The 13726-nt window shown below is 28.9% G+C and overlaps 2 protein-coding genes across 2 annotated transcripts in view; one reads left to right on the plus strand and one right to left on the minus strand.

The window, feature by feature from the left end:
* LOC106292409 (tryptophan--tRNA ligase, cytoplasmic-like) overlaps nt 1–608 on the plus strand; it is an 8773-nt gene extending 8165 nt beyond the window's left edge. The window contains exon 7 of the mRNA XM_013727998.1: nt 541–608. Within this exon, the coding sequence (XP_013583452.1) occupies nt 541–608 (68 nt within the window). The remainder of the gene's footprint in view (nt 1–540) is intronic.
* Nucleotides 609–6664: 6056 nt separating this feature from the next.
* LOC106293427 (transcription factor MYB108-like) lies at nt 6665–9053 on the minus strand. The gene is made up of 3 exons (XM_013729103.1): nt 8790–9053; nt 7943–8072; nt 6665–7532 (listed from the first exon to the last, which is right to left on the minus strand). The coding sequence occupies exons 1-3, from the start codon at nt 8941–8943 to the stop codon at nt 6848–6850; spliced, it is 969 nt and encodes a 322-aa protein (XP_013584557.1). The 5' UTR covers nt 8944–9053; the 3' UTR covers nt 6665–6847.
* Between the last annotated feature and the right edge of the window lie 4673 nt (nt 9054–13726).

Here is a 13726-nt window from a genome sequence, read left to right on the forward strand (position 1 = left end):
AAAACATGATAAGATTGTATTAAAACAGAGTAAAGGTTCAGAAGATCTTCTCCAAATGGTTTTGAGATGAACTCCTTTACAAATCTTCACAAATCACACAAAACAAGTTACAAAAATCTCAAATCTCTCTCAAGAACTTGTAAATCTCCTCCTTGGTCGTCTCTAATCTTTCCTGAGTCCCAAAAGTCCCCTTCTTTTCTGAATCATTGAGGGGAGTGGGTAAAAAGGAGTGAAAAGCTCGTTTGTGCGTGTGGAGCCCGTAGAGCGTGGGATCGGTCGATCCACATGGACCGGATCGGTCGATCTCACGTCCTGTGCGATCAATACTTCTCATTCGGTCCATTGTTCGGTCCATCTTGCTTCTGAATAAATCCCGAATGCGTTCTTTTCTTGCAAGCTATCTAGTAACCTGCATATTACACTAAGAACACCAAAACGCATCAAATAGACCAAAACATTAATTAAAACCGACCATTTAATTTCTCCAAAACGAGTTTAAAACCGCTAAAAACACGGAATATCAACCATTTCAATGGTTAGGCCACCAGCAACAGAGTATTGCTTCCACAATCGAACAGTACTCGCCCTCACTCTCCACATTGTCTTAAAAGGTTTCAAATCGGCTATGGAGTTAAAGCCCGCCATGAATGTTGTGCTTGCGAGAATGTTTTGGTAAGGATGTTTTGAGAAGGAAACGGTGGTGAGGAGATGTAGCTTTACGGCCTTGTATTTATATATGCAAGGCGCGTGTCTAGGGTATATTCGCATAGCTAATGTTCATAATTATTTTCGTAATTCAAATTACGAATTTCAGAAACTTTCCTTATTCCTTGCTATGCGAATTCATTGAAATATTACAGGAAACAAACTGAGAATCTGGTCAACAAAATTAAATTTTAAATCAATCAATAACGATCAAAAATAAGTCTATATGAATCGGTTTCGACGATAACTTTCCTTTACCATTTTATCCAATATTAATGAGTACATATATAACCAGAATTAGTGTCATATTTATTTTTATACTCTCCTAGTTTGAAATATTACGAAGATCATGCATTGTCACGCAAGTATTGCGTGATTGACAATCTCCTTATTTTGGAAACTTATATTATTTAAAAATCTTTAAAATATGTTGTAATCTTTACAATTACATATTAAGCGAATCAATGTCATAATTGCCATATGAATTTCTTTAATTGTCGGGTTTAGATGACCGGTTTTGATATAGTGTGATATCGAGTATACATTAAAAAGACATCGAATATATTTTATGTGATATAATATATGGTAACTGGTTTTGATATAATATAAGAAAATGTTATTTTATTGAGATTGCAATTATTTTATTTTATTTTAAAATATAACGTAAAATATAAGAAAATGTTATTTTATTTTATTTGATATAATATATGGCAACAGGTTTTGATATAACCGCTTTTTCTTATATGATAACCAGTTTTGATATAATATAAAATCCAAAGTGAATTTTATATTATTAAAAAATGTTATTTTATGTGATATGATATATGGTAACCGGTTTTGATATAGTGTGATAAAAAGTAATTCACGTTACCAAATAACCGGTTTTCATATCATCTTCTTGGAGATCGCACGTCACCAATTCACATGATTAATACATTATGTTAAGCTACAATTAATGAATAATGACAAAGTATGTAATAAGTCTAATAAAGAGATGGTTTTATTAGAGAGTGTGAAAATGAATATGGTGTTGCTATATAGGAAATGACATTTTGGTTAATAATAGATGAGCATAAGATTAGTTTCTATTAAAAGAGAAGTACCATTTTTATCTACCATAAAAAAGTTATACTAGCCTTATTAGGTCCATTTCATTAATTATATTTATTTAAGTATTTATATTAATCCATTCAATATATAAAGATTTAATAATAAATCAATTTTAACTGTAAATTTAAATTTTACTTTTTAGTTATAACAAAATGTTGAGAAAAAATCCAACAAAATCTTTCTAAAATTTAAAATATTTTATTTAAATTAGTACCATTGATTAATTTCGTAATTAATAATATATACTATTATACATTAGTTTAAATAAAATTTTTAAACAAAATAAAATAAAAGTGTATGCTATTTTTCGAATTTTATAATTATATTCTATATCTTCTTTATTAAAAGAAATACCATAAAATTCATACTAGGTTTATTTCATCAATTACATCTATTTAAGTTAATCTATTTAATATATAACATTTCTAAAAAAAATCTTATAAATTATAAATATATTAATAAATAAATTTAAATTGTAAATTTAAATTTTATTTTTACTTATAATAAAATATGTTGAAAAAACCTAACAGAATCTTAATAAATTTAAAATATTTTTAAATTAATGCAGCGATTGATTTCATAATTAATAATATATTATTATTATAATATATTTACTTATAAAATCCCACAATATACTAAAATAAATAACATAGAAATATAAATTATGCTAAGAAAATATCTGTTTATAGTATAACTAAATAAAATTTTAAAATGTATTGTATTCAGTCTGTAAAAATTAAAAAAAAAATAAAAGAGATTCCTAATTTTTTTATTTCATACTATGAATTTATTTTACCAAACTCGAAAATATATTAATATATAATAACAATTAATAATAAAATAAAATATATAAAACAAATCATTATATATTAATAATATCCAATAAGAAACATAATCAATAACATTATAGATTTACACAATATATAACACTAAAATGTAAATATCTTTTAAAGTTTTGTGATGGTATCCGTTATATATTTATAAAATGAAAATCCGTGCGGGTGAAAAATCTAGTTTTAATATTAAGGGGATTGTATGATTGGTATGTATTAGAATTCTATCATAAGCACCTTGTCAAAGTCTAAACGCGAAGAAAAATACCCAAAAACTAAAGTGAATTCTTCAAATACATTGTATTTCGTTAGTATCGGACTAGATATGGTTTTGTTAATGTATGTAAGAAAGGTGGGACCCAGACGTTGACGCCGACGTGTAGTTCTCTGAAGGCGTTGACCATGACCATTCAAAAGACTATAGAGTCGGTCCATCGTGATCGTCTTCCCCAACAATGGAATATTATCAACCTTGCCGAATCATCATCAAGTACCAAGTGGAGCACGAGTAAGAAAGAACCATCCCATGTATCTGAATCTGTTTCTTTTGTCATGTCTCTTCTGAATGGATCGCAACACAGGTTTGAATAGTAAAGAGTTTTTTTTTTGTCAACAGTAAAGAGTTTTTTTAATCAACGAATTAGACTCTATTTCCACGTGGCTATTAGTTGATTTTTCATTTTGTTATTATTTTTGCGATGTACATAAATAATGTGGAGTTTTAGTGTCAAGTATCTAAAATATATTTACCATAACGTTCGCAACAGCAACCAGACAAGAAGAAAAAAGTCTCCAGAAGAATTATAGTTGAGATGAAAAGTAACGGGATAGTTATGTGTATATAAGCTAGGGAAACCATAATAAATTTTGAAACAAATCATGACTGTAATAGTTTCAATCGGTGGTATAGTAAACATTATAATATCAACTGCCAGTGTTACTATTAATTTGTTACCTGTATTTTACCTGCTATATTTAAGATGTGGCGCAGCAATGCTTAGCCACATATATAGGAAAGCTGGTAGAAAAGTTTGTCTTATGAACCAAAGTAATAATAATAATTTTATTGCTCTGAAACGACTGAATTATAAATTATAGTCCACAGAGAGGAATGGAGAAACCTGAATTCTAAAATTTTATTCTACGAGGAACCTAGCACGTTGAGCAAGCCGCCAAGCCAGATCTGGTCTAAGAGACCTTCGACGAAAAGTAAAACAAGTCATCTTCATCCACCATACTGGAAGTTGATATGTGCAATCTTCCACTCCATTGTTTCTGAAAATCATAATTTTGTTATTTATCAAGTACGAGAATACATATGCATCTTATTCCAACATTAGTAGCCAAAGCCAATAAGTATAATGGCTCATATCATTGGATACGTACACACTGAGTATTATTCTTTTCGGTCACATTAAATGAAAATTTCTTAAGAGATCCTCAGAATTTTGGACCACTATGGGTCTTGAAATGGCTTTTAAGGCTCGGCTTTCTTGCTGACCACACCACACCACCAACGAACTTTCCTTCCCTCAGCCGCCGTCACCACCATGTTAACTCTTCTTCCCTCACCATCACTACTTTAAGATGTGATGTGTGCAGCATATATATCTGGTGTCATATGTGTGTTATATTCGAGTTTAAAAGATGTTCTACTCAATGGGAAAAGATGAGGAAAGCGCTATTATTGCTTAAAGGAGTGGTATATAGAAAGAAAACGACTTCAACTAAAGAATTTTTGTTTGTTTGTTTGTTTGACGGCTCAGAATAATATATGTGTGTACTGCAAGAAAATGGAAATTAAAGCTTAGCAAAATAAGGAGAGATAGGTCTTATTTTAATATTAACTCTTTAAACAAAATGAAACAGAGAGATTTTATTTTTACCAATAATGTTTCAGTATGTGCTTTTCTCAAAAAAAAAAAAAGTTTCAGTAAGTGGTTGTTGTTGGATCCTACATAAATCATAATCACACATTATTCCTTTGAGACATTTTTATATCCCCTATTTAATTTCCTATGAGTTTCTAAGATAACTGAGGGGTGATCACAGAGGAGGAGAGGGATACAGAATTGCTGACGTGTTGCAGAGTAAGGACACGGTTTTGTCTGGATAATGGTGTAAAAGTCCGTACAAAAATGCTATTTCCAATAAATAATTAAGGCTTTTGGACATATTTAGCGGTGGATTATCATCAGTAAGCATATATTTTAACAAACAACTAGATCTTGGTCCACACGACCGTGCAGGTTTTATTTACAAAATATTTTAGATTTGCAATATAATATATCAATAAATTAATATAATTTAGTGTTATATATTATCTAATTTTATAATAATGTTTGTGTGACGTGTAATATTACAACTATAAATTTTATAAATTTTGTATTTTTTTAACAAAATTTATTTTAAAAACAATATTATATAACAATACTGATTTACATAAATTTTGTTTATTTCTAAATTTGAAATGTATGTGGAAATTAAATTAAGTTGAACCTACATAATAGAGAATTTGATATATAATGATTAATTAAACCAGTTAAGTATAGTTGTTTAAATAATAAACCAAATTGGTACTAAAGTCTGTGTAAACTTTAGTCTATTGTTACTAAAGTCCGTGTAAATTAATTGTGTTACATGGTAAAATCATTTAAAAGCTTGACTTCTAAGTGATCTAAATTAAAAACAAAATCACATATGAAATAAGTCGTAATTTATGTGCTAAATAGATAAGATATGTTTATTTTTAAATTTGAAATAGAAATGAATATTTATTTTTAAAAAACATCTTTTAAAATATTTCTTAAATTTAATTTTGAAAATAAATTCAATTTGAAATTATTATTAGAAAATTTTCCTATGATAACTATTTTTAGTTTATCTTCACAAAAATAGCTCTTAATGAAGAAAATGACCAAAATGAATTTTATTAAAGGGTAAAAATACAGTTTTACCATAGGGTAAACTAATATAGACTTAGAGTTTAGAGTTAAGAGATGAATTTTGGGCATAGGGTTTCAAATTTTTTAAAAAAAAAACAAATATTCAAAATTTAAAATTTTAAAATAAAAAGAGATTATTTTGGTCATTTTTTTCTTTGGGAGCTATTTTTGTGACAAAAATTTTAAAAAAGCTATTTGAGAGAATTGTCCTTATTATTATCATTAAAATATTATTAAAAGTATATTTTATAATTATTAATGTTTGTTTACAATCAAGCAGTAAACTAAAATTTAGTTTCTAATTATACTTTGTGATAATTAAACTTTTAAATAACTAATTTCAAAAATATATTTTAAAAAGATTCTAAAGATATTTGTAGATTTTGTTAGACATTTCTTTAAGATATTTATTTGTATTTCAAATAAAAATAAAGAATTTAAAAAATATTATAATTAAATTATGTAAAATTTAATAATCTTTTTAAAGATGGTCTAAATAAAAAAATCACACATAAGAAAAGATATGACTTTTATTTTAATACTATAGATAAACTTTCCATGAATGAACCTCTTACTGTCCACCTTAAACGCAAAGCCTAGATACGATCCAATGAGCTTTCGCTATGTGGTTTTGAGAATAAAACAACCAAATTTTAAATGTATTCTTTTGAACCCAAAGAAAGGCTTTCACACACACTAGCTCCTTTTCTTTCCCATATACATGCCCTATAGACATAGTTCCTAAAAAGCAACAATACTTGGATTATCCATTTTATAATACTGCGGTTATTATTAAATATCTTTTAAAATATTTCCATGATTTGTTTTGTTTGTTTATGTTATATCTTGGGTTAAATATTAAACATGGTGGAACCAATTATGAGCTTTTTCGTCGAAATATTAGTAACAAAATGAATAATGATTTGTATTATGCTTCCATTGAGGAAATCACTCAATCTATAGTGTGAAAACAATTTCAATTATGGGTTTTTATATTTACAATATACTCCAGCACCGACGAATTATTTTTTTTCTTAAAAATGAATCATAAAATAACCCCCCCCCCCCCCCCCCCCCAAAAAAAAGGCAAAACCAATCATATTGATCAAGCTTGGAACCAAAAAGCTGATCATATATCCTAATATAATATCGTAAACACTCCTTATCTTTAATTATTCCCCTTGAACAAATGTCTTTCACACGTATACTTCCTGTTTAATTAAGTACTTAACGATTCTAATTTTTTAATTCTATTCAGAAGTTGCCATTATTGTTGAACTGTTCTTGATCCTGTAAAAACCATAAGTCTTCATCACTTTCTCCAATGTTCCATAAACTGTCTGAAGAAGAAGTAGCTCCATTAATATCTTCAAACCAGTTAAGGTTACTCTGCTCCTGCATAACCGCCAAATCTTCGTCTAATAATCCAGAATAATCCAAATAATTATCCGGTAATATTTGCGGAACCACCAAGTCCTGATCCGGATAATAGCTATTCCCCACTTGACCCGAATAGTATTCCGGGTACGTGTTTGGAGCGCTGTAGTACTCCGTCAAATCTGACATCGGAGACACTGCCACGTTAGAGTTTTCGGGCGTGATATAATCGTTGTTCACTACACCAAATTGTTGTCCCATGCTGTTGTTGTTGTAATCATACGTCATGAATTGATTGTTAGAGGTTGTGTTGCTAGATGACGTAGCGGCTGATACTGTCGTGGTAGTGGTGTTGGTGGTTGTGGCTACGGTGGCTGCGGCCGAGGCAGATTGGATCCTCTCGACCAGCCTAGGCATCCACAAATACTTCATTGTGTCTTTGAATTGCTGACTGTTCACGTCGCATTTAAGCTGCTTTGCATGTTTTTGAACTCGGGTTCTCCAGTAGTTTTTGATCTCATTGTCTGTTCTTCCCGGTAGGTATTGTGCGATTTTTGACCATCTATTCATTAAAAACACACACACACATTAAATTAACTGTTTAAGACAGATTATATGCTGATAAGTAAACTATTAATTTCATTTCATTTACTACGTTACTAATCATTAAGCTATCTCAATCATGCATGTAATTCTTTGTTTCCACTAAGATCGATATACAACGCCACATAAGTTCATATTTTCTCCGTTATAAGAAAATTAATATCGTCATTCTATTGCTTGCGTTTCACGTACGTATAATGTAAAAAAAAAATATTATTTGGAAAAAGAAGTTATATTATATTGTTAATTATTTTGGACATTTCAACTTTATTTGTGTGAAAAAAAGAACTTAAAACGATACCTTTGTGTATAAGAGATCTAGCTCATGAAACGATACAGAACAATATTAGGTTAAAGTTTAGAACATACCGATTGCCCCAACGGGAATGAAGTTCGAGGATCAAGAGTTGTTCTTCGAGGGTAATGTTTCCACGGCGGACATCAGGGCGGAGATAGTTTAACCACCGTAACCTACAGCTTTTACCGGTGCGTTGGAGTCCTATAATTTCATTGGTAAAAGTATATATGATGATTAATTTACCGGCCGGTCATCTACACGTATATAGAGTATGATGATTTCATACGGAAGAAACTCATGTAATTTCATATTTGGTAAAGTTATATAAAATTCCCCAACAGAACCAAAATGGACAGTACTATGATGCAAAATGCAAATTGTTCTAAAGGGTCATTTTCTTCAGCAAGCTTTCTTCCATTGAGTTAGTGCTCTTCCCATATAGATGATGATCATTAATTCACATTAGTTCCTCTTTCTTTTTCACCCTTTTTAATAACCAAATTTAGATATTATATCTAAAGTGAGATGGTTGATAATTGAATTTCTTGCTAAAAAGATCTCACTCAAACCATGAACACTTTATTCATTCATTCGAACGAAATATTTTTAGAAATAAGGAGAGAAACATGAGAGGTATGCACTTTTTAATTCATACCTATGAATGGTCTTTTCATCTATGCATATAAGGGAAACAAACCATTTCCGAAAATTAAAAAAAAAAGGTAAAGGTGGGCAATCTAAAAAAAACACAATCACACATGGTGATTGAAACATGAAAAGGATTGAACATAAAGTGATTGAAACACAATCAATTATGTTATGCGACTTGTCCTTTGTCTCTTTTAGCCAAAAGATGCTCAAAGAAGTAGAACATGCATATATACAACTGTATATATACGTGAAATGAATCATATATACCTGCACAACGAGAAAGAGAGTTCCATCGACCTTCTCCATGAGTAGCAATGTAATTCATGAGCTTAAAATCTTCTTCAGCGGTCCATGGACCTCTCTTCAGGTCCATTTCGTCTTCCATGTTGTTGTTCTTCAAGTTTCTTCCTTTCTCATCCATTGATGCACACAGAAAATACCCAAAGAAAAGAGAAACCTCAGCAAAAAAAAATTTCAGACTTACTACTTTTTTTCTTTGTGGTTTTAGGGAGAGGGAGAGAGAGAAATAGAGAGTTTGATATTTTTTGGAGAGAAATGATGAGTTTCGAATGACAAGAAAAAGAGAGAAGTTGTGGGTTTTATAGAAGAGGAAAGATGATAGTTTTCAATTTTTCTTTTAATTTTTTAAATTACTTTGAACATGTGCAAAGAAGAGAATGCATAGCCGTAATGTAGGAACTGTGTTTATTGATTTAATAAATTACTAGATTTTGATTCGCGCTTTCAAATATATTTGTTGACAAATTTATTGATATAACTATTTGTTAACTAGTTTATTTCGCTATAAACATTTTCGATTTTCGTTCGACTCTAATTTGCTTTTATTGGTTTTTAATTACAGTTTGGTTGTGGTTTTTGGTTTAGAAATATATGAACAATTTTGGTTATATATGAAGTTGAGTTTTGGTTAAAGTGATTGAATATTTTGATATTTTGTGTGGTATGGATATATAAAAATTTCAAATTTTTTCGTTTTGGTTACATTTCTATTTTAAATCATTTCAAATAATTGAGGTAAAATAAAAAAAATCCTCATATTGTGAATCACCAATATAATAAAATGGGAGAAATATTTAGAAAATTATTTTATTTACATATCTATTTATTTAAAGTATAAATAATATAGCAAAGAATAACAAATAATTTTAATAACATAAAGTTTCTATATTCAGAAAAAATGTTATAGTTTTTATTAAAAATATAATCTGTAATGTTTATATTATGAAAAAATTATAATGTCGCTCGCTATTTTATATTTTCTAATGTTTTAATTTGCTGAAAAGAAATAAAAAGAGATGCACTATTACTTGATTTTAAAATCACATGAAAAAAATGATCAAATTGGGTCGCAAAAACCAATTCAACCAGAAATCAAATGAAACATATATCTTATTTTACCTTAATAGGCCCAAGTCCTCTGTCCTTACAAATCTACTTTATTGTTTTGACCGACAAAATCATATTTATTATTGAAAAAGTCACTGAAAAAGTTAATGGAAAATTTTATAATTAATTGGAAAAATCAGGAGCATAATCTTAAGAATGATTTTGATTTAATAGTATAGATTATCTTAGGTACTCCTCTATTTTGTTTGTAAACCCTTTTTTTCTTAGCTTATTCATGATGTATGAAAAGGGAAACTATCGAATATGAAATATAGTCCATTCGGCTTTACAAATATTCTCTTACGAAAGGTGAGGTTACAAGTTTGATCCTACGAATTTTCAACCATTAAATCAATATTGTGAAATAACGAGGGATTTCACATTTTTAAAAAAAATCATAAACTGATCGAAACCTTTTTACTTAATCCTGTAGTTTTATTTGCATGTAGGTATATGACTAATCCATTTAAACGAACTCAAATTTACATTTATTCATGGCAAACGATTTCTTTATACAACCAAACTGATATTTTGTTTTCTGCTACTTCATACACGCACACTTCAAATTTTGAAGACACTATAAACTCGGTAGGTTGTAACATGTCCAACAGTCAAATACACTATAAACTAAGTGTTAGTTCCGGTCGAACTAAAGCGCAAGTTATCACCAAAAATTAGTCTCACAAAAATTATACCATGGAATGAATGTGTCACATAAGATTGATGTTTGTAAACTTTAGTTAATTTTCCGTGTTGTATAATTGACTTTTTAGATTCTCTTTGAAGATATAACGAATTCCTGATATACAGTATATCAGGGAATATTATAAATGAATTATAATCTCATAGTTTAAAAATATTAAATAATAATTATAATCAAGTAATATCAAAATTCTTAATTTTATCAATATATATTTAATTTATTATTTGATATTTTAATGTACAGATATAATAAACTAAGTGTTATAAATATATTTATACGTTGGTGATAAAGTGAACACTAGGTCTAGAATAAACCTGAATAAAAAAATTAAAACCTAAATTTTTGGTTAATTTTGTTACTTGATTTTCCGAAATTAAAAAGACGCTGTCGTATTTAGTTAATGATACTAGAAGTCTAGCAATCTAGACGTAGAGAAAGATGCCGTCCAGTTAAAATATCAGTTAATAAAAGGACTATGGAGGGAATAATAGTTAATTACTACTATCACTTGGCACTTAATTTAAAGCACTGAGTTTTAAAGTTGACCCGCTGACTTTCCATGTCTGTGTGTAAAGTTGTAAACTATTAACTCTGTTTCCGTTTCTTGATTGTGTTTATTCATTTTCTTTTATGGGTTTGGAGTTCTTATTATTTTCAAACAAGTTGCCAATAATATATATTTGCGCTACAGCTTCTTTTTCCTTTTTAATTTCTCCACTTCCTTCTTATTTATTCCTGTTCTTTTCTGACCATTAAAAAAGAGTTCAATTTCATTTTACCAGATTTTTCATTATTATAATACTCTATTTTCTTGATGATGAAAAAGTTAGAGTGCTATGTAAATAATAATTATGATTATTTAATAAATAACTATACCTAAATGACAATAATTACACATAAAATATATATATATATATATATGTAGAAATACTAAAGAGGTTTGAACCACAGATCTTTGTCCAGTTGTAAGAGATAACCAATAATTCTTAACGTACAATAACTATATAATTTATATCGTAATATGAACTTAATTTGTCTATGATGCGTATCAGAAGACAAAAGTTGAAATGTACGTATCATACGTCTTATCGATCTTTGTTTTCAAAGTCTGTAAATATCAAGAGTTTCAAATATCAAAAGGACAAGTTGATATGTATAACTTCAATTATTCAGTATACATAACAGCGATCTTTGGTATAATCTCACTTAAATACTTGAAAGCTCTCAAGTCTTCTCCATGCACGATTTTAATTGGATGAACTAGAATGTCCTAAAATTAAATAGAAGTAATATCATAATACATGCAATATATATAGCATATAGTAATGGCGGATTATTGGCTTGTTAAGCTCTTTGTAGAGTTGATGTTCCTTATATTTTACTGTAGCATGACTTATTCGAACAAACGTATACGAAGGTAATAAACAAATTAATCGAGAATTATTAAAGATAGGACCACTCTCTAAAATACCCACGCAGCCACGCTAGCTCAAAGCAACTACACTAATTGTTGTAGTTAGTTAGATATTACTCAGTCTCACTACACCTCCTTTTTGTACATTTTGATGCACAATTTAAACCTATTACTAAACGCCGCCGACCTAATTAATAACGCATCAACTTGACAACTTGTTAATATATCATTTCATTTTGCTCATCAGACTCAATGTTAAAGTCTTAAAGATAACAAGCGGTTTCTCAAATACTGTTTATAAGAAATACAAATTGATTATGGATACCATCGTTTTAAATTTTAATAGCTTCTATAGCCAAGACTTAAGAAACTTCTCTTCCAAAGATACCTATCTATTCAAACTCTGATCCAAGTAAATTACACTGGTTAAATTAACCTAGTCTTGACTGACTGCGCACGGTGATCTAATGTAAATACATTATTAAGATAATGTTATTTGTAAATGAATAGATTATAATAATTTCCATTACCCCCAAAAACACGATTAACTATGTCTAGTATATATATCGCACATTCGGCATTTGATGACTTTCATATCTACAGGAAGCATCTAAACATTATTGCAATATACAGATATTTTTAAATGTCACGGATATCACGTGTTTTCACTATAAAGCGAGTGAAGTGTAAATTTCTTCATACACACTCACTATTATAAAACAGATAATACTATTTGTGAGTGTATACGAAGAAATAAATAACAAGACGAACTTTAGATTCAGCTCTTCCCTTGTTACCAATCAAAATACCACCTAAATTAATAATAAACTAGATTAATTTATCTAAAAAAATTTAAAATAATTGAAAAATAATAATAATGCCAATTTTGATGATACTAACGCCAATAACTAAATCCTAAACTTTAAATATATACCCTAAACTCAAACCGTAAACCCTAAACCCAAACCCAATATCCTAAACTCAAATCATAGACTCTAAACTCAAACCATATATCCAAACCTAATCACTACATCCTAAACTCAAATCGTAAACCCTGAACTCAAATCCTATATCCTAAAGGTTAGGATTTGAGTTAATGTTGATGTTGTTTCTTTAGGGTTTAAGATTTGGGTTTAGAGTCTAGGTTTAGGTTTAGGATATAGGGTTTGAGTTTAAGGTGTAAGGTTTGGGTTTAGAGTTTACGGTTTAGGTTCAGAGTTTAGGATTTAGGTTTAAGATATAAAGTTTGAGTTTAGGGTTTAGAGTTTGGGTTTAGAATTTAAAGTTTAGGATTTAGATTTAAGGTTTAGGGTTTAGAATTTAATATTTAAGGTTTAGTTAGTAGCGTTAGCGTCATTAAAATGAACGTTATTATTGTTTTTGAATTATTTTAGATTTTTTTTAAAAAAATATATTTTATTATTAATTTATGTGACATTTTGATTGATAATAAAAAGGGAGAAAATTTAAAGGTTCATCTCGGGAGTGAACCTAAGTTTTGTCCCGAAATAATCCTGTCTTCGCTCCACACATGTCTTCGTTTTAGGAAACCACATCCTTCTATTAAAAATAGTCATCAATGCTTGATAAACACTTTTTTTCGCAAAACCATATTTCACATTTTATTTGTAGTATATAAAATTATGGAAACATTTCAAGTTGACTGAAAATCCTAAAAAA

The sequence above is a fragment of the Brassica oleracea genome, chromosome C5, assembly GCF_000695525.1.
Source record: "Brassica oleracea var. oleracea cultivar TO1000 chromosome C5, BOL, whole genome shotgun sequence".
NCBI lineage: Eukaryota > Viridiplantae > Streptophyta > Magnoliopsida > Brassicales > Brassicaceae > Brassica > Brassica oleracea.

What these genes read in the sequence shown, in the direction of transcription:
- LOC106293427 (XM_013729103.1), bottom strand. Translation starts at nt 8,943, where the DNA reads ATGGATGAGAAAGGAAGAAACTTGAAGAACAACAACATGGAAGACGAA. An exon ending in CTCTCTTTCTCGTTGTGCAG is followed by an intron (nt 8,073 to 8,789) that starts GTATATATGATT and finishes ATGAAATTATAG; the next exon opens with GACTCCAACGCACCGGTAAA. An exon ending in CATTCCCGTTGGGGCAATCG is followed by an intron (nt 7,533 to 7,942) that starts GTATGTTCTAAA and finishes TTTAATGAATAG; the next exon opens with ATGGTCAAAAATCGCACAAT.